This window comes from Nicotiana tabacum, chromosome 3 (assembly GCF_000715075.1).
Source record: "Nicotiana tabacum cultivar K326 chromosome 3, ASM71507v2, whole genome shotgun sequence".
In the NCBI taxonomy this organism is placed as follows: domain Eukaryota; kingdom Viridiplantae; phylum Streptophyta; class Magnoliopsida; order Solanales; family Solanaceae; genus Nicotiana; species Nicotiana tabacum.
The window spans coordinates 203574288-203597820 of record NC_134082.1 but is presented as its reverse complement, the minus strand read 5'-3'; the positions used below and the strand labels follow the sequence as shown (position 1 = coordinate 203597820).

At 34.5% G+C, this 23533-nt stretch overlaps 3 protein-coding genes across 4 annotated transcripts; 2 read left to right on the top strand and 1 right to left on the bottom strand.

Moving 5' to 3' along the window:
• The first annotated feature begins 6009 nt into the window (after positions 1 to 6009).
• Positions 6010 to 8834, top strand: LOC107776096 (cytochrome P450 85A1-like). Its single transcript, NM_001325207.1, has 8 exons — positions 6010 to 6200; positions 6303 to 6624; positions 6852 to 7001; positions 7127 to 7372; positions 7467 to 7553; positions 7950 to 8028; positions 8390 to 8496; positions 8595 to 8834. Exons 1-8 carry the CDS (start codon positions 6010 to 6012, stop codon positions 8805 to 8807), a joined length of 1395 nt encoding a protein of 464 aa, NP_001312136.1. The 3' UTR covers positions 8808 to 8834.
• A 1401-nt stretch (positions 8835 to 10235) lies between these two features.
• On the top strand, positions 10236 to 12949 carry LOC107776097 (putative UDP-arabinopyranose mutase 1). Its single transcript, XM_016595919.2, has 4 exons — positions 10236 to 10631; positions 11187 to 11437; positions 12053 to 12221; positions 12386 to 12949. The coding sequence occupies exons 1-4, from the start codon at positions 10320 to 10322 to the stop codon at positions 12725 to 12727; spliced, it is 1074 nt and encodes a 357-aa protein (XP_016451405.1). The 5' UTR covers positions 10236 to 10319; the 3' UTR covers positions 12728 to 12949.
• A 481-nt stretch (positions 12950 to 13430) lies between these two features.
• Positions 13431 to 21871, bottom strand: LOC107776095 (tRNA (guanine(26)-N(2))-dimethyltransferase 1). Of its 2 annotated transcripts, XM_016595916.2 has the most exons (13): positions 21547 to 21860; positions 18778 to 19065; positions 18594 to 18681; positions 17644 to 17765; positions 17265 to 17404; positions 17107 to 17179; positions 16714 to 16802; positions 16520 to 16625; positions 15343 to 15555; positions 14943 to 15137; positions 14699 to 14776; positions 13797 to 14022; positions 13431 to 13693 (listed from the first exon to the last, which is right to left on the bottom strand). In XM_016595916.2, exons 1-13 carry the CDS (start codon positions 21688 to 21690, stop codon positions 13689 to 13691), a joined length of 1767 nt encoding a protein of 588 aa, XP_016451402.1. In that variant the 5' UTR covers positions 21691 to 21860; the 3' UTR covers positions 13431 to 13688. The 2 variants fall into 2 exon arrangements, with proteins under 2 accessions (XP_016451402.1, XP_016451401.1); XM_016595915.2 differs by having other exon boundaries at positions 13621 to 14022; positions 21547 to 21871.
• Between the last annotated feature and the right edge of the window lie 1662 nt (positions 21872 to 23533).

Genomic DNA, 23533 nt, shown 5'->3' with positions numbered 1-23533 from the left:
CATTTATTAATTTGTACGTATATATTATTTTATGGTGAGATTAATTGAATTTGCAGCTTATTGATTGCAATTTTTACATTGTATTCAAGTGACATAAGTAGTGTGATTTACGTGGGACTCTATGTCTCAACTCAAGAGATATCGATTTATTATTACAATTCAACTTACATATAGTTCGAATTTGGGATTATAGCGGTTCTAAAACTTTATTTCTTGTTTCGAATTCATCGTAAATCTCAAACAAATAGGTGTGTATATTTGATGATACATTTATTGAAGGATGTATACATTACTGATATCAATATCCGCTCTCTAGTTTTCTCTTTCCCCTGCAGTTGGACCTCTTTAAAACAATATCTCTATATAACAGTCATTCATTATAAAAGCCAAAATAAAATTCCGAAACCGATTTTTATGTTATGTGATGGTAGGCTATAATATCGTATTTTAGTCATTTATTGCACTCATTCACTGCACTTTACTTGTGTTGAGTTTTAATTGGCAGTGTTATTGAACTTATTGTGTATTTTATGCCTTGTATGAGTGATTCCGAGTTATGTAGATATTGTGGAACTAATTCGAGCTATTTGGAGCTTTGAAATCTGAGTAAAAGCCCAAGAAGTTAAGCTGGGATCGTGTTACAGGGTCGAGGACCACGTTTGGACATCAAAAATCAAGGAAGAAGCTAGACTCTGAGGATTTTACACTGCCACAGCGCATGGGGCGCCTTGGCAGTGTGTTTTTGCTGCCTGTTGAGTTTTGAAGGTTCCCCGATAAGTCCCACTAATGCCCTGCATGGCGCGTCGCCCCATGCAGCGCGCCTGTATTTTTGCCAGAGATATTGTCCTATTTCGGCTAGGAAAGAGTGGTTTCATCTGGGTCCGACCCTACTTGGTATAAATACATGAAAAAATATTATTTTCTGGACTTTTGACATACTTTCGACCTAAGGAGGCTAAGGAGGAGTTGGAAGAACACAAGCACGAGGATTTCATCATTCCTTTCTCACTCAAGACTCGAGTTTTGATTGAATTTATGTTTTCCTACATTTTGATTATATTTGTGATGACTTATTCCATGCCTTTGGAGTAGTTCACTTTAGGTTTTGATGGGTTTGGTGTATTGATGATTGTTTATGGATTATAACTCTAGTTTTATGTATTGAAACATGTTGGATGAATTAATAGTTGCATCTATATTCACTAGTTCATGTAATCGATAGAGGCATAACTTGTGATAGCTTTCATTATATTGGTGTTTTAGTTCATAGATTCTACTAAGTAATCGAAAGAGGCTAGTTGAATCATTGATTAAACTTAGTTAGGAGGATAATCGAGAGGGGTTCTTCTAAAGACCAATCCACTACGCATTCTTGCATATCTCCACAGAGCTTAAATTGGTTCATCTCGCGAGGTTGAGACTTAATCGAGAGAGGAGTTTTTGTTAAACATTTGAACTAATAATTGAGTGAATTCGAGAGACTCACTTGAAAATTATAAGTGAATTATCTAAAGTTAAATCCTGAACAATTATCTTGCGCCTATCCTATCAAAATACTATCTTCTCCCACTGATAACTTAATTTGCTTAATCCTTGTCTTGATAGTCACTAGCAGATAGCTTTAGATTTTTAGTAAATTTTAGTTATTAATCATATAAATCTCAACTGTTGATCTTCCTGGATAACAATCAAGTTAGAAACTACGAGAATACTGCTTATCCAATTCATGTGGATAGAATATTATATTATACTATATTTGATTAGCGAGCACAATTTAAATGTGTGTTTCGAGCAAGTCATTATGCTATAATATATGTTCTTTATAACAAAAAATATTAGAACAAATAAATTTGTTATAGAAAGGTTTGATTGTATTAATTTGCACGTCCACCACTTCTCAAAATTATATGAGAAAAGAGGGAAAACAGAATTATGGGTCAGTTGAAATTATAAGCAAATAGTATCTTTGAAATTATTTTAAAAAAAATTGCAGAAAAGATTAGAGAAGGAGGCCAGGGTTGGGGGAGATCGCACCATATTGTCAAATCCCTATCCAAGGATCTCTCTAAAGATCTACATTTTTCTTCAAGTCACAATCCCAATCAGCCTTTTGTGCCACACCAAGACAATCCATCAATTTCAGCACAAAGTCAATAAACAAAATGATAGGAGTAGTAGAGAATCAATATTAATTTAGAAAAAATTTCACAAAAATACATATCCATCTCTCTTTTGCAATCCATAATAATCTCACTCTCACCTATTGATTAGACTAGTCGTTCATGTACGCACTTTGTGTACGGTCTCTCACCTATATTGATTTTCATTTGTATGGTTTCCATTTAATTAGCTTCATGTTCTATTGGATAGCAACTCTCCACGCTTACAGCCTCGTTTTGGACATTGCAATTAATTTGGTGCACCATATATGTGAACTAAATTATCATTATCATATCTTTATCATCCAATTTTTTTTTCCCTTTTTTGCATCATTAATGACGTGTAACGATTTGAAGATACATAGTTTTACGATAATGACATGTAACAGACGTAGTAAGCTGTTTGGTCTTTTTACGACTACATTCGATATGAATAAGTAATTCGAATCACAAACTTTGTTTCTACAAATGGTGGCACTAGCTGTAAGATAACGAAGTTTCAAATACAAGGAGCTATGTTAGTTTTAGTTTTATTAATCGTACACGCAGGGTTGATGCACACTTTAGACAGTGAATGCGTATAACAAAACAAATAAAATAATGATACTCTATGTTCACTGATTGAAAATCATAACGTGCTTTTAAATATATGGCCACCACCAAAAAAGAGATTGTTCAATGTTTAATTATTTTCACCAAAATTATTCTATTTTGCCTAAAGTTATTAAATAATCTTTTCATTACCAAAAATTCATTCATCTTTGGCTAAATATCATAAAATATGTCTCGTTTATTTTCTCTTAATAATTTTTTGTGATGGTTACCCGATAGTTGAGTAACTTTTTTTTTAACTAAAATAGGCTAATGGTTTTCTTGATATTTATAAAAAGTTGAGGAATTTTTTCGTTAAAAAAAATAGTTTAGTGACGTTGTTGTAGTAAAATTAAGGTCGAGTGATTATGCATAATATTGACCCAAAAGAGTGTAGTGGAATGGATTTCTACACCTCAAAATAGAATTGTCTCGGGTATAATTCGTAGCAATTGAAAAACCCGTGATAGGAAATGTTTCGTCTATTAATAATCACATACACACTGTGACTTTGAATTATTCTAGTTCAGCAAATTTTAAATATCGGATTTTAAAAAAAATAAAAAAAAATAGGTTGGTCAAGGATTTTTTTAGGTCTCTACTAACCAGCTCAGAGCCAAATGTTTTCGTTGGGGATTTGAGATATTCCCAACCCTAAATAGCTCAAGGGTGTAGGTAGAATCTTTATTAATAGGAGTACATAATTTCTACTTTTTGGTTTCCAAAATTCAAACCCATTGTCCAACAATCCAGACGCACGTGTGCTGTGAGTTTCAGTCAAAGTTAAAAGATTCATCGAGCAATGTGACAAAACATTGAACACATAGGTAACTGGATTTGACATAAAATACAGAAAGTGCAATGCTGCTATTGCTTGGCCTCGTCAGCTCAGAACTCGTTTTCCCTTAACTATTCATAAATAACAAATCTTGGACTGTGAATATAAAATCTCACAGTCATAGTTTTGGCTGTGTCCTGTTGAAGGTTTGTTAAAGTGCTGTTTTCATATCTAGTTCTTTTCACCCTTTGAATATGAGATTTGGTGCATTTACACAGGAGAAGCATTAGCAATTATTTCTAAATCATTGCGTATGAAATATCCTTAAATGCATTTAGATTTGACACGAACGTAATGGTTATTTCCAAGTCACTTGATGTGATTAGGGTGGGAGATTATCTCATTCAATAACAAGCATCCAATCTTATCATGTTATTAGTGAATTAACACTAATTAGAAAGAAAGTAACAGTAGGGTTTACTTTTCTTTCCTTTTCCCTTACATAATTGCTTGCCTCCATACTGAAATGTCCAAAAAGTTCTTCAAATTTAAGATATTATCAACATAAAAAAACAGCAAGTTCATATGGGGAAAACAGTACCAAAGTTTAAATGTCACAAGAAAGTCTTAGTAGTTATTACAGTCAAGAGGTTCAGACACAACTTCAGTATTCAGTCTAGGAATTTCAAACTTGCAGTTAGGATGTAACTAAAACTGCTATTCCCACCCCACCTTTTCGTCCTTATGTGTCCACGGGCGGATTCTTGATCTAACCTTTAAACTTGATGAGCTCAATGTTTATATTTTCACAACCTAACAGACAACACTTCTGCAATTAAGAGTTTATAACTTAACACTTCATAAAAACTTTGTGATTTTTACACATAAATTTTTTTATATAAAAATTACTGGATTCAGCCAAACATATTTCATGTATATTTCCTTGGCCATAGCCTCTGTGTGTGTGTCCACTTATTCACATGGTAACCTAGAATGTGTCCTGTAGCGACTTAAGTAATTCCCTTAGGCAGCAGATCTATTTGATGGACATGTGAACCACTTAGTCTTTGAGTGCCTTTTTTTTTTCTTCTACCTCCAATAGGGTGGAATGCATGTGCTTTCTTCACTTAAGTCTACATAATTCTTAATTATTTTAAATTCCTTTTCTTCATTCAAAAATATACATCAATACCCTAATGATTAAGGAAAAAAGGATCATTCTAAGTGCTGCAGCTGAATAGTTACTTTGTTTTCATCTGTTTTAACAATCTACATCCACACCCCTCAAAGGATAAAAACAAAAAACTATTGCCAGGCCAGGCAAATTCTTTCTTGTTAAACAAATGGCTAATAACCAAAAAGGAGTCGGTGATCATAGATTAAATAAAAAATAAGTTGCAAATAAGGAGTTCTTCAGATCTTGACTAGTTACTTAAGTCAATTGGTTTGCATGAAATAGAAGTACTAAAAGTTACTCTACAGTAAAAATATTGCCATTTATGAAATTTTTGTTACTCGAGGCTGCATACATAGACCCCTTTCCAGTGTAGGGCGTGGGGTTTTGGCGTATTAGGCCACCACCCCCACAACTTCCCCCGTCTTTTTCCTTCTTTTTTTTTTGATTTAGCTATCCTTTATTAGAAGATTTCTGATTTAACTAATTAGAATTCGCGTCGGATGATAAGGATAGAACATTTCCTATCAATTAAGTTCTCTATTTTCGGGGCTTAACTCCCTCATCATTTTTTTACTTCTTTCAAGTTTGATGTTCGTAACACAAAGCTTATTTGCCCGATTAATCAAAATTTGCACCATATAAGCAGGGGTGGAAGGAGAACCTAAGCACTATGTTTTCGACGCAGAGTATAAATTTATTTATGAAAATAACTAAAATTTTAATAAATAATAAATTTGAATTCATAGTTTTAAACATATGATGAGTTCAATAATAAGAACTTAAAGATTAAACTCATCAAATTAAAATATCGAATCCGTCTCTACGAGTAGGGGCGAAGCCGGCCCTTCAGTTATGGATTCGGCCGAACCCGATAGCTTTGATTCAAACCTTATGTTTGTCTTAAGAAATTCATTGAATATGCACAAATCATTAAGTTAGATCTAATAACTTAAAAGAACTTGAATCGTGACCCCATAAACTTTAAATTCTGACTTTGCCTTTGTTTACGAGTAAGTCCGTGAAAGGGTATACACTCCATATAAAAAAGTATTTTATTTTCAAATTTTTGAATCCGAGACTTCTAATTAAAGACAATGAAAATAACCATTACACCACAACCTTTAGTGGTCCATCAGTTCTTTTTAACTCCAAAACCCATCTCCTCCTCATCTACGACAGTCTATATAAACACAGCACACGCTTGGCCAGCTATTATGACTTAAAATTCTCAGAACTAAAGGAAGTCCATACCATTTAGACTTTGTCTGTGAGGTGGTTGGAACTTCATTGGTAGCTCTACATCAATGGCTTTCATCTTAGTTTTTCTTGCTTTCTTTTTTGGGCTGTGTATCTTCAGTACTGCTTTATTGAGATGGAATCAGGTCAAATATAACAAGAAAAGCCTTCCTCCTGGTACTATGGGTTGGCCACTTTTTGGTGAGACTACAGAATTTCTTAAGCAAGGTCCAAGCTTCATGAAAAATCAAAGAGCCAGGTACAACTTTATTATAGCACTTAAACATGACTTCTTGTTAAATTCTGATAAAATATTTACTATATGATTTTGATTTACTTGAATTTGCATTTTTGGTACCAGATTTGGGAGTTTTTTCAAATCACACATACTTGGATGTCCAACAATAGTATCAATGGATTCAGAGTTAAATAGATACATATTGGTGAATGAGGCAAAAGGACTGGTCCCAGGATATCCACAGTCTATGTTAGATATATTAGGAAAATGTAATATTGCAGCTGTACATGGTTCTGCTCACAAGTACATGAGGGGTGCATTGTTATCTCTAATTAGCCCTACTATGATCAGAGACCAACTTTTGCCTAAAATTGATGAGTTTATGAGATCCCACTTAACCAATTGGGATAGCAAAGTCATTGACATACAAGAAAAAACCAATAAGGTCAGTCTATGAAATAATCTATGTTGTGTGGACTCTCCAAAATGTTGCCGCACCCGTGTCGGATCCTTCAAAAATACACTACTTTTGAAGGATCCGACACGCACTTGGCAACATCTTTGGAGAGTTCGAGCAACATAGGAAACAATACTATGTTAAGAAAAATCTCTGTTTTTCCTCTGCTCTGAATCTAACTTTTGCTAATACTTTCTCTCTTTTTTTCTCCTCAGATGGCATTTTTGTCATCATTGAAGCAAATTGCTGGGATTGAATCTACCTCTTTAGCTCAAGAATTCATGCCTGAATTCTTCAAGCTAGTTTTAGGGACTCTTTCACTTCCTATCAACCTTCCCAACACCAACTACGGACGCGGATTGCAGGTAAATTTACTCGTCGTAACAATAAAGTCACAGAACTATTTTATTTTATTAAAACTTTATAACTACACGTTGTAATTATGAGAAGTTTTAGAGGGAATCTAAATTTTAAATTGTGTTTTCCTCAGGCAAGGAAAATTATTGTCAGCCTACTAAGGACACTAATAGAAGAGAGAAGAGCTTCAAAAGAAATCCAACATGATATGCTTGGTTACCTTATGAATGAAGAAGCAAATAGATATAAATTAACAGATGATGAAATGATTGATTTAATCATAACCATTTTGTATTCTGGATATGAAACTGTTTCCACTACTTCAATGATGGCTGTTAAATATCTTCATGATCATCCTAAAGTTCTTGAAGAACTAAGAGTAAGTCCCAAATGCTGAGATTTAATTAGCACTTAATTTTCTACATTTGTTGTTTTTATTTATTTATTAATTACCTTGATTTTTAATGCTACAGAAAGAACACTTGGCTATTAGAGAAAAGAAAAAACCGGAGGATCCTATTGATTACAATGATTACAAGGCAATGCGGTTCACACGAGCAGTAAGTGTCTACGTTATTTTGATTCCTTCTGTACATTAATCGTGCAAAAAAATATTTACACGATCAAATCACTTAAAAAAAGATTATAATTGTCAGTAATAAGTGAAACATGTTTGCAGACAAATAGTCACGCAACATTCTATAATAGATTAAATGGCACTATATTACGATATTGTTACTGTATATAAGCAATAACATCAATCCAGTAAAATCTCATAAGTGGAGTCTGAGGAAGGTAATGTGTGCGCAGACCTTATCTTTACTCAATGGAACAAAGAGGCTGTTTCCGATAGACCTTTGGTTGTTACTGTATATAAAATAAATCCTTACTTTAGTTGAGACAGTTTGTCAACTAAATGTCAGCATATTAAATCTATACGTTTTTTGGTGGTGCAGGTGATCCTTGAGACCTCCAGATTAGCAACAATAGTAAATGGAGTTCTAAGGAAAACCACTCAAGATATGGAAATAAATGGTAAGAATTTTAAGTAAAATCTCATGCATATTATTATTAGTATTATTATTATTTTTTGAGTGTTTGCTTTAATTATGGGCATCAGGTGCAAGGCTAAATATTTTTCTAATTTAGACTCATTAAAATCTTTAAAATAATGAAGGATGTATAATATATGATCATCTTTTTGTTATGGACCCTATAATACCAAAGTTCCACATGGCACACCTACCATTCCAGCCTATACAGTTCCCCTCATGACCCATATGTCGTCTTAATGAGTAGTTCTAATCTGTAAACTTTTTGTGAAAAAGAAAATAGTATAATTCCCCCATTATTATTTCCTATCAAACTTTTCTAATTTTAATGTGTATTTTTTTAGGATACATTATTCCCAAAGGATGGAGAATATACGTATACACGAGGGAGTTGAATTATGATCCAAGGCTTTATCCTGATCCTTATGCATTCAACCCATGGAGATGGCTGGTTAGTATTAATTAATTGCGCGACCAAAAAAAAAGAGAGAATTATGTTTAAATTAATTTTTAATTGGAATTAACAAATATTTGTGTTGCTAATTGTAGGATAAGAGCCTGGAAAACCAAAATTCGTTCTTGGTATTTGGTGGAGGTACTAGACAATGTCCTGGGAAAGAACTTGGTGTAGCAGAAATTTCTACATTTCTTCATTACTTTGTTACAAAATACAAATGGGAAGAAGTAGGAGGAGATAAACTGATGAAATTTCCCAGAGTTGAAGCACCAAATGGTCTACGGATTAGAGTTTCAACTTACTAACTATTATTGCATGAATGTACAGAGGCAAAAAAAAAAAAAAAGGCCCCGAAAAAAATTTGTAGGCAGTAATCTGAGAGTAACAGGGATGTATATCTTATTGTTCCCGCTAACACGATGATGAATTAAACACATTTTTTGCAGAGATATTACTGTGCAATTACGACCAATTACTTCAAAGTAACCTTCATATAGCACAAATATATGCAAGTTAACAAATAAAAATGAAAATGAAATTCATTAAAAATCAATGATCAACGTAGAAATAGCACCCACTTGTTGCTTTTTGGCCCTGTAATTTAAAAATAGCCACTGTTATAAAGTCTAAAATGTGGCTATTTATGAATTTTACCCATGTTTTACAGTCAGGAGAGCCCATATATAATGGGCTGAACTGAACTTATTCTACGTTGCAAAATGTGGGCCGGCCATTTGGATTCAATGCCCATTAACAACTGCTGTTTTCTTTCGTGTAATCGGTAACGGTGGATCTTCCAAATTTAGTTGCAGTTAAAGAAAACAAATTTTCACGTTTGTTGTATATATAAATAATGTATGATTATGTGTTCTAAATTTATTATATACGCTCCCAGAAATTGTAGACTGCAGCTAAAGTAGCTCTGGATGTTACTTTTGGGACTTAAATCAGACTAAAGAACTTCAAAAGCTCAATTTCAACGCACTTTTGCACCTTTCCTTAATCTCAACTCTTAGTTTAAAAAGCATTAAACATTACGTTTCCCTTTCGTTAATATGTAGCCAACAGCTCTAACTTTTTAATAAGTAAAATACTTCTCTGTAATTAGTATCTTAAGATGGCAAAAGAGCCATACTCGAGCGAAAAGAGACTTATACCTATTATTCTTTTGTGATAGTACTCCGTAGGCAACTAATCAAAAAAAAATGTACATATACTTTAAGGGGTGGTTGGGTTCGGGATTATAATGCAGGGTTGTTTGGGCGGTAATTAATAATGAAGAGGTATCTATACAGTGATTAATAATGAAGATATTGTTAAACATAAATTACTTATATTTAAAGGTCTATTTGTCTTTAAATAATTTAATCCTTGCACTGTTAATACATGTATTCTTATTTTATATTTTATTATCCCGCATAAATAATATATCGATACACACATAACTTAACATGGTTATAATTTAAGACTGCAATGTGGCTATTACTTTTTTCTTCTGCGGTCAATCGAAGAGTATATTATCTTGTACGAAATTTTATGTTCGATTAATAGGTGTACACGCACCCAATGCGATAAATAAGCATAGGGCCATGTTCCCAAAAACGCCGGGGACGGGCAAATATTGCACCTTTTGACAAAGTCCTTAACCATATTAACCCCCTTTTCCACACCCCACACTTGTCACCACCCTTACTCAAACTCTATAGTATAAAAAGCTCGTCCTCTTTGCCTTTCTCACTAAATTGTTTCCATTGCAAAGCAAAAAATAAAATAAAACACTCATAACGTTTGATTGTAAAAAATTTCGAGTCTCTAACATGGCTGCAGCTGCACCCCCACTGAAAGATGAGCTAGACATTGTGATTCCCACAATTAGAAACCTTGATTTTCTTGAAATGTGGAGACCGTTTTTTGAGCAATACCATCTTATTATTGTCCAAGATGGTGATCCTTCTAAGACCATTAAGGTCCCTGATGGTTTTGATTATGAGCTCTATAATCGAAATGACATTAACAAGATCTTAGGTCCTAGGGCCTCTTGCATTTCATTCAAGGACTCTGCTTGTCGCTGCTTTGGTTACATGGTCTCCAAGAAGAAGTATATCTACACCATTGACGATGATTGCTTCGTGAGATCGCTTTCCTCCTTAATATAATTCTTTCTTCTCTTTATTGCTAAAAGTCAATATCTTTGAACGTTCAAGAGTATTACTAGCATATTTTACTTATATGATAGATTTAAGAGTATGGACTTTATTTGTGTTTACCATGATTTTATGCATGTGAACACTCACGACACAAAAGAATTTTTACACTATCAAGTCATCTAAAAGATAACTAAAAGTAACTGCTCATAATAAGTTATTAATCGGCTGTGTGTACAGATTAAATCCTTTAAATTTATGTCTATGCTAGTGTTATTTGACATATGGATCTCAATAAATGTGTATCACTGAATTCATGTGGCTTGATGAGGCTTACTTAGCGGCAGCAGATATTAACTAGTCTTACAAGTATAAAGCTAAAAATAGAATGGAGAAAACCAACAGAACGAAATGTTGATTTGCTGCTCAATGAATACTTTGTATATTTGTTTTTAATCTTCCCCTTAATCATCACTTTTTTTTTTTTTTAGTATTTTGACTTTGTTTCATTTTTGCAACAAAATCTGACCCTGAGTGTAGGTTGCTAAGGACCCAAGTGGGAAAGACATCAACGCGCTGCAACAGCACATAAAGAATCTTCTTTGCCCATCAACTCCTTATTTCTTCAACACTCTGTATGATCCATTCAGAGATGGCGCAGATTTTGTGCGTGGTTACCCTTTCAGCCTACGTGAGGGCGTGCCAACGGCAGTCTCCCATGGCCTCTGGCTCAATATCCCTGATTATGATGCTCCTACCCAACTTGTCAAGCCTCTCGAGAGGAACACTAGGTTTCTTTATTTATTTATTTTAATGAATTTTTTACTTATATACACAGACAGTGTTAATCATTTTAGACTATCAGTATAACTTAACCCATTGTAGCGCGTCATTGCCCCTATTCTAGGGTTACATAATCATGATTGTTCTATGCAGTGACGAAGCCAAAACTTTTATCTAGGGTGTCCAAACTTGAAATAATAATGAAAAAAATCTCCGATAAAGGGTGTTCAATATATATTATATACCACTAGAATCTAATATTTTACCAATATATACAATGTAATTTTTCGATGAAGAGTAGTCCACTGACCACCCTTAGGGCTACATACCTTAGCCCGTGGCTACATGTAGTTACCTTCTAATTGACCTGACAGCAGTGGCGGATGGAGCTTGTGTGCTATTCCATGTGAAACATAAGATGTCTATGTGAAACTTTTCGAAAAATATTAGATTTTGAAATCCACAATCTTAAAAAGTACACCAAGTTCAATGCTTGAATATCAAGTTTAAGTTGTGAATCCGCCCCGACCTGAAATGTGAAAAAAAATTCAAACTATTGGCATATCAAAGTTAAACTCTTGTTTTTTAATTTCATTTCCTAAGTGACTAGTTTGATGCAACAGGTATGTTGATATGGTGTTGACAATCCCAAAGGGTACTCTCTTCCCTATGTGTGGAATGAATCTGGCATTTGATCGTGACCTTATTGGTCCAGCTATGTACTTTGGACTCATGGGAGATGGCCAGCCTATAGGACGATACGATGATATGTGGGCTGGTTGGTGCTGCAAGGTTAGCCACTTTCTTGTTATATAAACTGACAATATAAAATTATTTTACCTCATTAACAGGCTATTTATCATTTATTTTATGTTATCAATCGACTTGGCTGCATTTACTTTTTAAGTGACCGGATTTATTTTTTACATAACTTAAACTCCTGAACCAATTGGTAGGTTATATGTGATCACTTGGGATTGGGAATCAAGACTGGATTACCCTACATTTACCACAGCAAGGCTAGCAATCCATTTGTAAACTTGAAGAAAGAGTACAATGGGATTTTCTGGCAAGAAGAAATCATTCCATTTTTCCAGAATTTGAACCTCTCCAAAGAATCCACTACTGTCCAGAAGTGCTATGTGGAAATGGCCAAACAGGTTAATGAAAAACTTGGCAAAATTGATCCTTATTTTGTGAAGCTTGCTGATGCTATGGTCACTTGGATTGAAGCTTGGGATGAACTCAATCCTGCTACTAAAGACTCTGCCAAGATTCCCAATGGTGCTTCCAAATAAAATATTTCATAGTTATTTGAGACATTTTAGTTTATTTGCAGAATTTATAGCTTTGCTTTTATGTAATTCTGTCATCTATATCCTTTTTGTAGATGTAGCCATAATTTGGAAGAAATGGATGTAGAACTTCCATTAAATTCTCGTAAACTGTAATAAGCCATTTGGTCATAACACTCTGATGCGAGGATCAGATGAAATAATTTTCTGTTACTTCTCTTTCAATTCTTGTTCTTTTCTTTTTTGCTTAATTAACGAAAATAAGAACATCTGCGCCAGTGTAAAGTGCCGTTACTAATTTAGCGTGTAAATATTCTGGTATCATTTTCCTACAAAACCTGTTAGAAGAAGACTTTTACAGCATCTCGCTTTTCATATTAGATGACCAAATAATCTAACAACGATTATAAATAATGTCACTTGCATGTTTTGAATTTAGCAATCCTAAATCATTATTCAGATATTAATTAAGAATTCTCATGAATCACGAGCTTTGAAGACACAAACAATTACTACCAGGAACATTAGAGGCTTTGATCAGACAGGATATATTGCAAATTTCCCAGCATTTGGTTCTTGTGTTTAGTATTGTTTTTTTGTCAATAATGCAGAATGTTTACCTTAAACGTCAGGTGCCAGAAGAAAAATTTAAAAAAAAATAAAAAAAAAAATCACCCGTTAGCAGCTGAGACTGTCCAGAGTCAAGTCACAACAACAAATATTTGTGGACATTTTAGAATTTAGACCAACTAGGCAAAGCCATGTTACATAAGTAGTAGTTTTCTCACAAATGAAAAACAAAATTTAATACAGCAACTGGGACTAAGATTTAAATAAAGTTAAAAATGACAAAACAAAATAAATATAAATACCCCTACCTCCTTTAAGAATAAAAAGAACTGACAGATAACATCCTCCCCATTACCGATAGGCATTTTGACAATTATCAGAAAGAGGATGGATCTCACTCTGCAAGAAAATGCAGCAGAAGAGATGGATTATGATGGGATAAAAACGGCAGACATATTTGGCCAAGATAGAAGTTATGAATCAGATTCTTCGGTCTTCTTACGCTTGGCTGCAGGCTCCTCAACATCCTCATGGTTGCTACCATCACCATTCTCATGGTTGTTAATTCCATTCAAAGCTTTGGGACCCAAAAGAGACACGTGCTTGCTGGTGATCTGTCGGCCTGCCCTTAGTTTTGGACCCCAATGCCTTTCCGGATTAGGGAGGAAACGAGCAACCTTCTTCGCCTGTGCCTTGCTAAGGGATGCAACAGCCCGAGAAAAATTAGCCTGAAATAAGTACAGACGCCGAGATCAAAATTCCAGATAAAAGACTGAAAAAGACATACCACATACTAGAAGTCAGGTGTTGTCTTCTGTAAGAATTCAAAGATCTTTTTCTTGATAAGTTTTGAAATATCTTATTCTTGATTGAAAAGAAAGAGTAAGTCACCGTACAAATAAACACATGTAGATAACTTGAATGTGTGCAGATAGCTAAATTTTTCATGACTGTCGTATGTAGGTGTTACCCGAAAATCATTGACCTTAACGGAAGGAGCATAGAGTGGTAAATCTATTTCTTTTAAAGAGCGGAAGAATTTAGAAGCTTAAAAATACAGCGATTGTAGTTTTGTCACAAGTGCAACAGATTGACACGCAAAAGCAGACCATGTGCCACAGACTTTTGGTGCCTTGTAATAAATGATCCCTGGACAATTGAAGTCAAGGGGACAATAGACACAGGAGACAGGAATTAAGAATGGAAACCAGAATCTCGCATTTCAATTTTCACACTAGACATGGCTAGTAAAGATTGGAGGCCAAGAACATATATAATTCATTTATTTTATAATTAGAGTCGGAACTTCATATTTCTAACTTCCTTTGGACAAAACACTACCCTTCTATGCCAGTGATAAAGATTTGGTAAAATTAGGTCACATTTCAGAAGATCAAAGTTCACCTGCAGTACAGGTTCCTTAGCAAGAATCACACTTCCAGCTTGGTCAGATGGTTGAGCTTTCACAGGATGATTTTTAATCTGCACATACGACGTTATCAACTCAGATGGTGGATGTGAAGGGGCCTTTATTCTCAGCATATGGAATAAGCTAAAGCATGGTTTTTAGCAACTTGTACTGCTCTGCCTTTCAACGCGAAGAAAATCATAGCAAGAGCTGCCAGAAACAAGCACAGGATACACTTACCCAGCAACGCATGATATCCCAAATGACATCCATAGGAGCATCTGTTTTCAACCCCAAAGGATTCACATGAGTCCCTGATATGCGATATCCTGCGTTGATCACAGCAGAGCGAAATATTACTGCTGAGGGAGATGTACATTTCAGCGTTGCACAGAGATTGTGCAGACTCAGAAACAGAGGAATATCAGGTAATTCCTGCAAAAGCACACTCATCGGTCAGGCATTTAGAGAATGTCCTCTGAAAATAACTGGAAATGATTCTCAACAATATGATCTGGACTGTATAAGTAACGTGGTCTAGGTTACCTAAATAGCTTCTGGATACAAAAAAAAAAGGAAAGAAAGAGTCGTATGGACAAAAGAAAAATGAGCATGATATCGATTTTAAGGCAAACCACACCTCCGAGACAGTTGTCAACACAGCAGAGATTCGCTCATAAGCAGGATAGCGATCCTTCATTGACTTCACATCTGCGAGAATGGCAGCTACCCATTCTTGATCATGGATGGGGGCAGACCAGATGGGTCCACCCATGTTAAATTTTTTACCACAATCACTGCACTCTTGAGAAACGGCAGGGCCAAATCCAGGAAGGTATCTGACACTGTTGTTCTAAAGATGCAGAAAAAGTTAAAACATATAAATGGGCCATACTTGAAATATGTGTTAAAACAGTATCAAGTAAGGATTTAGAAGTACAATGAACTGAATCCATGATCTATAGCAAAGAGGAGAAATTTCCCCATTGAACATACAAGAGTCCAAAGGGATTCCTCCAATTTCCTAGCAACCAATGAACATGTAATCATTCTGGCAACAACATGAAAGAAACCACAATTGAAGAAACATGCATGCAAGTATGATTTACATCCTGTTACACTTGCAGTAACAGAACAGCCGATATTGATGCCTGTTAAAGTCGATTAAAATGTTCTATTTTCTTGACGTTGTCTTCTTCGTTAATAGAGGAAAAACAAACCCCCAAAACGAGTGAGTGAGACTGTCAGTTCAGTGCTCCAAAAGATAAATACCGTGAATTCAGAAAACAAAGTGCATCAGGTTATCACTATTTAAGCTGCAGTAGGAGAGTTAAAATTTCCAGCACAACAAGAGTGAAATCTAGTGGTATGCACAAGTACAGGTAGTTGGTGTTCCTCCTCCAGTGATGAGGGCCAACAAACCATTCTTGCAATTGGTGCATATTAGCAAAATTAGTACTAGTCAACACCTATAGACACGATATCGTCTCCAGTGTGGTTTAGGGTTCTTTTCTTTTGTTCAAAAGCCCCATCTTTTAAATTAACTTTTTCCCGTTTTGTGGTAAAGAAAAGTCCCATCTTTCAAATTCACTCTTCCTTGTTTTGTGATAATTATGCCAAATACGTCTCAACCACATCTAGCTTGATAAAGCTTGTGAGATTAGTGGCTGATGAAGAATATTACAAGTAACATGTATCTGCGTCTTTAGGCACTCCTTCCATCTACCAAGATTTCTAGATTAGAGTATAAGCTGTTCAATCCAGCACATACCATCTTCTACAATTAAGATATTCAAAGATTGTGAAGGAAGAAATACCTTTGAGACGGTCCTCCCAACTGGCTGAAGATGGAAGGAGTCACAGCCAGTGCACTGATAGACATATGAGAGCTTCAAAGGAGTGCTTTTCATATCACTTGCAGAACTGCAAGCAATTATTCGAAAGCTCAAATCTACAGAGAGAAAATAACCTAAGCAAAATTGGCTAGATTGTAGAAAAAACAAACACTTACGTGTATATACGAACAAAAACACGAACATAGAAATCCATCTGAACAGATAATACCGGAACTATATATCTTTTATATCGATTTGCATGGCTCTGAAACAAAATAACAAATAAAAAAAAGTTACAAGCTAAGAAAAATTAAAGAAGCGCCCTGTTGTTTATGGTATAGGATCAACAAAAAGACGATAATGATGCTCCTAATTTCTACATTATTAAATTATAAGTGGCGAATTTTTCCAGTCTGTTGGTGGAATGGAACTTCAATATGCTAAGGGTAGCTGCTAATTTTAGAATAATGCTAAAAGAATGTAAAGAAAGAAAGTGCATGAATATAGCCAGAAATCATTATCTGACTGCTTAAAAAAAACTAAAAACAAAAAGTTCACAGATGAAGTACCTCAATAGATGCAAGAAGGATGCGCAAAGCCATTTCATGGCAATATTTTCCTCTCAAAGGATAGGAGCCATATCTAGTTGCAGATGATATCACGTAAGCAGGATATAATGACAAATAGAGTTATGTAATGCCAGAAGCAAAGGGATTATTTTGGTTACTTGGAATAGCAAACTTCTCCATTTCCTCCACATAACACTGCCATATCAGTAGCGGTACACATCAACATCCCTCCATCAGCAACAGATTGAACTGCTGAGTCCAGGAACACAGAAGGTGCTCCATAAGGATCAAGATCAACCTGAAACAACACTAACCAAAAATGTATGAATGATAGCTCAGCTTAGAATAGATATTAACAAAATTATTTAAACATACAATTAACTAGGATAAGGAACTTAAACGTGTAAAGTAAGTATCCTGCACGTGTTTGCCTTATTAATTCAACACCAAAGAACAGTTTTTACTCATTACAGGTGGTTACTAGACACACCCCTGTGCAGAAGAACATAAATATGATGAAATATTGTATATTCATACCACATCAAATTCTTTTGGGTGGGTAAGCATATAAACTCTCGCATCAGCAAGGTGAGACTCCACCTTAGAGCATGCTACTGAACCATTAAATTTTATGTTTCTCCTGCAAGCTTCCACAGAGGCTGCAATCAGAGAGAATACCAGTCAAATACCAGTGTTATCAAAGGCGAAAAGCGCAAAAAAAAAACTCTAAGGTCTATTGGGGATTTAAGCGCAAAGCGAAAATAAAGCATGGGCTTTAATGAAGAAAGGTACAATTGAGAAAAACTACAAATATGTATGTGTTGTCCAAGATAATATTTATAAGCATGAATAACAAATATGAAATATATGGACAAAGAAATAGAAGAAAATTTATGATAAAGTGAAATATCAATTGTTTAGTGTCGACTCTTCAGGATTATACTCATTGGCAAGGAAAAGTATGCCTTAGAGCCTTGATGACAACACTAAAGCGCCCGTTAAGTGAGGCGAAATGTTCAACCTGTTTTGAGCCTCGCTTTAGGGCTTAAGGGCGCTTTAAGTGCACCTTTGATAGCACTGTCAAATACTGGATAGGACATTGGAAATAATATCTGTATCAAGTTATTATACAGATGTTTTGAAACAAGACAGGCAAATGTGTCGGTTAAAGCTACATACAATCCTCTGAATTTTTCACAGGGTTTATCTCATATTATCACTACTACAAGGAATTCACTTTAATCCTTGCATTTATTTAGCAGCTTTAATACCTAGGCAGTAAAGTCAGTCCCTGAATGATTACATATTACGCACTCTAAGGTCGATGGTTTTAGTCTATTCCATCAGACATTTTTACTTTTTTTTGTAAGTGAACTCTTAACCCAAAAGATGCTTTCCTTTTTCTTTTACCATGGTTGGCAGTGAGGGTTAGAGTTGCAACAGCACTAGATACTTTGTACTGCAACACCTAACTGAGACAGAATTACCTTTATCATTGTCAAGGGCCACAACCTGACTAATTCCTTCGACTTCACGCGCATACCTTAAAGCCCTCAACCCAGAAGCTGAGAGAGCCTGTTAAGTCACATTGAAATAAAACAGTTAATCAACCACAGCAAATACCTCATTTCTGATAAACCTATAATAATCAACACAAAAATGGCAAGAAACCTCGAGAACTCGTGGAGGCTTTAGTTCTTCTCGGCCTTTTCCCCGTAGGTTTTTAGTCTCTTCCTCTGGTTTGCTACATGATTCATTATGGGATGCATCTTCCAAAACTTCAGATCCATCATTGGATTCACCATTATGCTGCCCTGAATCATCCGGGATTTCCGCTTTAGCATCAGGTACCTTATTTCCAGCCTTGGTTCGTCGCCTGGTCAACATTGCTTCATGCTCCTGCTTTCGTTGTGATATAAAGGTCCTCAAAACAGCTACAGACATATCTCTGTTATTCACCTGGTGGAGATGGTTTTAAACTGTTAGATTTTGAATCTTATGTACACCAAAATAACAAAGATGAGCTATAATAAGGTGGCTACCACTGTCTCAAATGTTACCATAAAGAGAAAAGTATAAAAGGATGTAACTTGACTGCTATCAATAAACCACAAAGTGTTGTACAAGCAAAAACTGCTCAACTTGGCATGCCAGAGACCATTGAGTACTAGATTTTTAGTACAAGTTGCAACAGACATCTTGAAAAGACTAAATTACCCTCTCCTAAATATTTAATGGTTGGAATTTAACATGAACCGAGCTGTCATAAAGTCAAAAAGAAAGGAAATGTCCACAATTATCCTAAAATATGATAGTAATTACATTCCGAACCATGTTACATGAAGATGTAGACATGTAACAAGTACGACATGTGCAGAGATCCTTTGTAAAACACAAGAAATTTACTAAACGAATGTACCCATGTTGGAGAATTACTCGCAAATGGTAGATACATATCACCAACATAGATTTAATGTAATATCGTTCCCAACTACCTCCTCTTCATCAGGAAGGAAGTTAACCAAAAAAGTAATAAGAAGAAGTTGGCTTGACGCAATTATTTTTTGCCAAATGCAACATAGAGTTGAGCAAAGAGTCAAATGGTTTGGTAATTCCTCATGAAGGGATGAATCATGAAATTTTTGTATCACAACTCTGGATGTTTATATTCATCCTTTGCCGTAATAGTATCTCAAGGTTTATAGCGATAACCAATATATTTACTATATGACCATTAGCTAAAATATGTCAATAATTAACTAATTGATGGGCTGTGGGAATAGTTGAAGCCAAACACAATGGGAAAAGGATGCTTTATAAAAGGAACACACTTCGTAAAAGGATGTTATCCAAAAGCCATTCAAGTAATTGTAGTAAAACTTGTCTTGCTGAACCCTTGGCTTTCTGGCATATAAACGAATTCAAGTCATTTTAGTTCTGTAAAACCATAATGAGAAGTTGAAAACGAATCTTTGTTTTCGCACTCACAATGACCATTGAGTCTGCTCTTTCCGTCAGAGTCGGCCAAGTGCATAACAAGGTCCATTCTAGATGAATCTGATATTGACCTTTTTTTCCAGAATGCAATTGGTCTCTAATATCACTTCCAGTCATAGGCTTTTTATTTGTTAGTCCTGGTAAAGCCCCCAGGCACATTATTTTTTCTTTTCATGCTCCATACAATTGCATAATGTATTAGTAGATGTTTTGTATTATTTTTAGAAAAAAATTAGTCACATATAAATTTTTACTAATTTTTCCTTCATCTACAGATTTTTCACCATAGATTGCACTTTAATTGTGTTTTGTGTTTAAATAACTAACAGAACTTGACCTTAATGCTTTTCTACGCTTTTCACTTTTGACAATGTTGTTCTCCCTCTCACACACATTACAAGAGGCAAGAGCACTGACTCAAGAAGCACCTACACTCTAGACATTGCAAATTCTAGAGATATTAGAACTTAGTGAAAACTTCTCAATGTACTCTCTAATAAGACAATGCTATAGAGGGAAAGTAAAACTTCCTAATGAACAAATAGTTGGTTCTCAAGAGAGTGCTAAAGCAGAGTTGATCCTTATCCCTCTCCCATCCGTACATGCTGTATTTAAGTTTATCCCAAAGTATCTAACAGAGATCCTACACCTATATCCCTGTCCATTTCAATTACTAGCTGAATTCGCCATGGAGTTCAGGAGCGATAAAGACTATCGGGGTGAATACAATAAGCACAACACAGTTATAGCTGGTCAAGTGGCAAACAAAATAAACTATTGACCTCTGTGGAAATTTTTGTTTTTGACAACGCAACTATTACACTCAAATTAGCGAATCATTGTGTTTTGTGAAATTTTCCCAAAAAAAATATTTTTAATTAAAAACATGTCTTACTGCAATAGAAAAATCAGGGAACTATTGTTAGTGAAGCACTCTTTTATTTTGATAAAAGTCATGCCCGGGCAGACAAGAGGGGTTGCTCTGATGGTAAGCAACCTCCACTTCCAACCAAAGAGGTTGTGAGTTCGAGTCTCTCCAAGAGCAAGGTGGGAAGTTCTTGGATGGAAGGATGCCGAGGGTCTATTTGGAAACAGACTCTCTACCCCAGGGTAGGGGTGAGGTCTGCGTACACACTACGCTCACCACAGCCCACTAAGTGGGATTATACTTGATTGTTGTTGTTGTTGTCATGCCCGGGCAACTTGCTATGATTCCCATCAGCAAGTATCGGGTAACTCTACTCTGTTCATCAAGGCTTAGCCAAATAGCAAGAATTAATGAAGCACTTTTACAAAGCTTAAAACTTGAAAAATATTTGGCACTATAAATCAAGGTAATTATAAAAATTAAAGCTTTGAACTATGGAAACAGCTTTTTTCTTGAAAAGTAACACAGTGAAACTAAGTTACACAATACATAAAGGAAAAGAAAAAAAGGAGGACCTGAGTTTTGTTGTAAAAAACTTCATTTTTAGCATGCATAAGAATCTCAGCATCTCCTTCTTTGATGATGGTGTAATCATTGAGATCAAATAATGTGCCGTCTCCGTTCTGCTTCTCTTCATCAGTTTTGTTCTCAGCCCCCATTGTCGACGGTTTCCTGTGGGATAATGGCCAAATAAACGCCGATGATGGGCAAATAAAGATGAACAGTTTAAGGTTTTTTTGGGAAATAGCGAATGAAACTGCCGAGTTTAAATATGCGAATACACCACGCTTAGTGAGAGCAAAAACCCTAGTGCTCCTGAATTTGGGTGTTGGGCAGTTGCTGTGCGGGATTTTTTAATATTTTTTGTACAAGGTTTTTTTTTTCTTTTTTATTTGCTTTTGAATGGAACTTTTTGTCAAATTACGGTTAACAAAAGTTTTATGGTAGCGTTTAGACATAAATTTTATTGAAACATGAAAAAAAAATGTTTTTAAAATTATGTTGAAAAATAATTTTTAAAAATTAAAGTTGTGTTTGGACATGCATTTTATTTGATAAAAAGTTTAAGTTTAGGAATTGAAGAAAAAATTTCACCCAAAAATTGCCCTAAACTAGTTTTTGTGAACTTGAAAAAAAATTTGATTTTTTTTTTCAAAATATGATCATATTTCATAAACAAAAAATATTTTTAATTTTTTTTATATAAAGGCAAATTCTATGGTCAAACTAGAGCTAAATGTATGAGTTGTACAAAAAAATTCAAAAGTTTCTACAATTTATTAAATTGACTAGTTAATTTGCCCGCGCTTCGCGCAGTCGAACAACATATTTTATAAATTTAGTGAATATTAAAATGATTAATTTTATATATTGAAAAATTGTATAGTAAAATACATATTAAAATAAAAGTATCACATAAGTTTTTGAAGATCTATAATGGCAGAGTCGTGTCCTAAAACTTTATATCTAAAATAATCAGTTTTTTTTCAAATTAATAAAGTTTCACATGCAATAAATTCTATCATTCCAATACAATTTAGTGCAAGGAATTTCGTATCACAAGAAAAAACCACACTAAACAGCACAATATGAGATATATTAAATAGTGAAAGAAAAGGAAAGAAGAAATGAAAAAGGTTACAATTCTAATATCTGAAATTTTGACTTACACAAAGAACACAATATGAATCTTATCGTCCTCCTCAGTTTAACTCCCAAATTATACATTGACTTCTCTTAAAGATCAATTCCATGTTGAAATGAACTTTCTTTACTGAGTTAAAGTACGTTATTTGTGCTGAGCTTGACCATCCAAAACAATGAAGCGAAAGATGGGGTTTAAAGAGTAAGAGTGCAATTGTTGATACCTTAATTGCTACTTGTAACCGTAAGCTAGTATATGTTTCTAATCTAAATATCGCCATTATTTTCATTAATTAAGAGTTTTGCCGTTGCATTCCTATAAAGTAACAATTGCAACCGTCACATTTTGCAGCCGTTGCATTCCTATAAATTTACAATTGCAACCAACATTCCTTGTTGGATATTTAAGTTAAATAAAGCATTTTTTATAATAAAGTAAGAGGAAAATGCAACAAAAAAAAAAAAGCAAGAAAGATAAATATCATTTCTGCTCTAGGAATGATGCCACGTCACTGATTTTTTTGCCCGGCTTTATATTTATATATAGATTGTTCATTTTTCAGTATGAAATTGTCCCTAATGAAATTAAATCATATTATAGATTTTATTCTTCTTTTTCAAACTAATTCTCTTAACTTTTTAGATTGCCTCAGGATACTCACCAATCTTCTAGTTTAAGAAAATTAAATGTACGTTATGTCTACAATACAAGCTAAGATATGGTTTAAATTTAGGGAATCTTATAGAAATGTCCCAAAAAAGTCCTAACTTACCAACCTCTAGTCATTAATCATAAACTTACTAAAATTAACCAAACACATATAAAAATTAAAAATCCAGAGAAATAAGGTTTTTTCT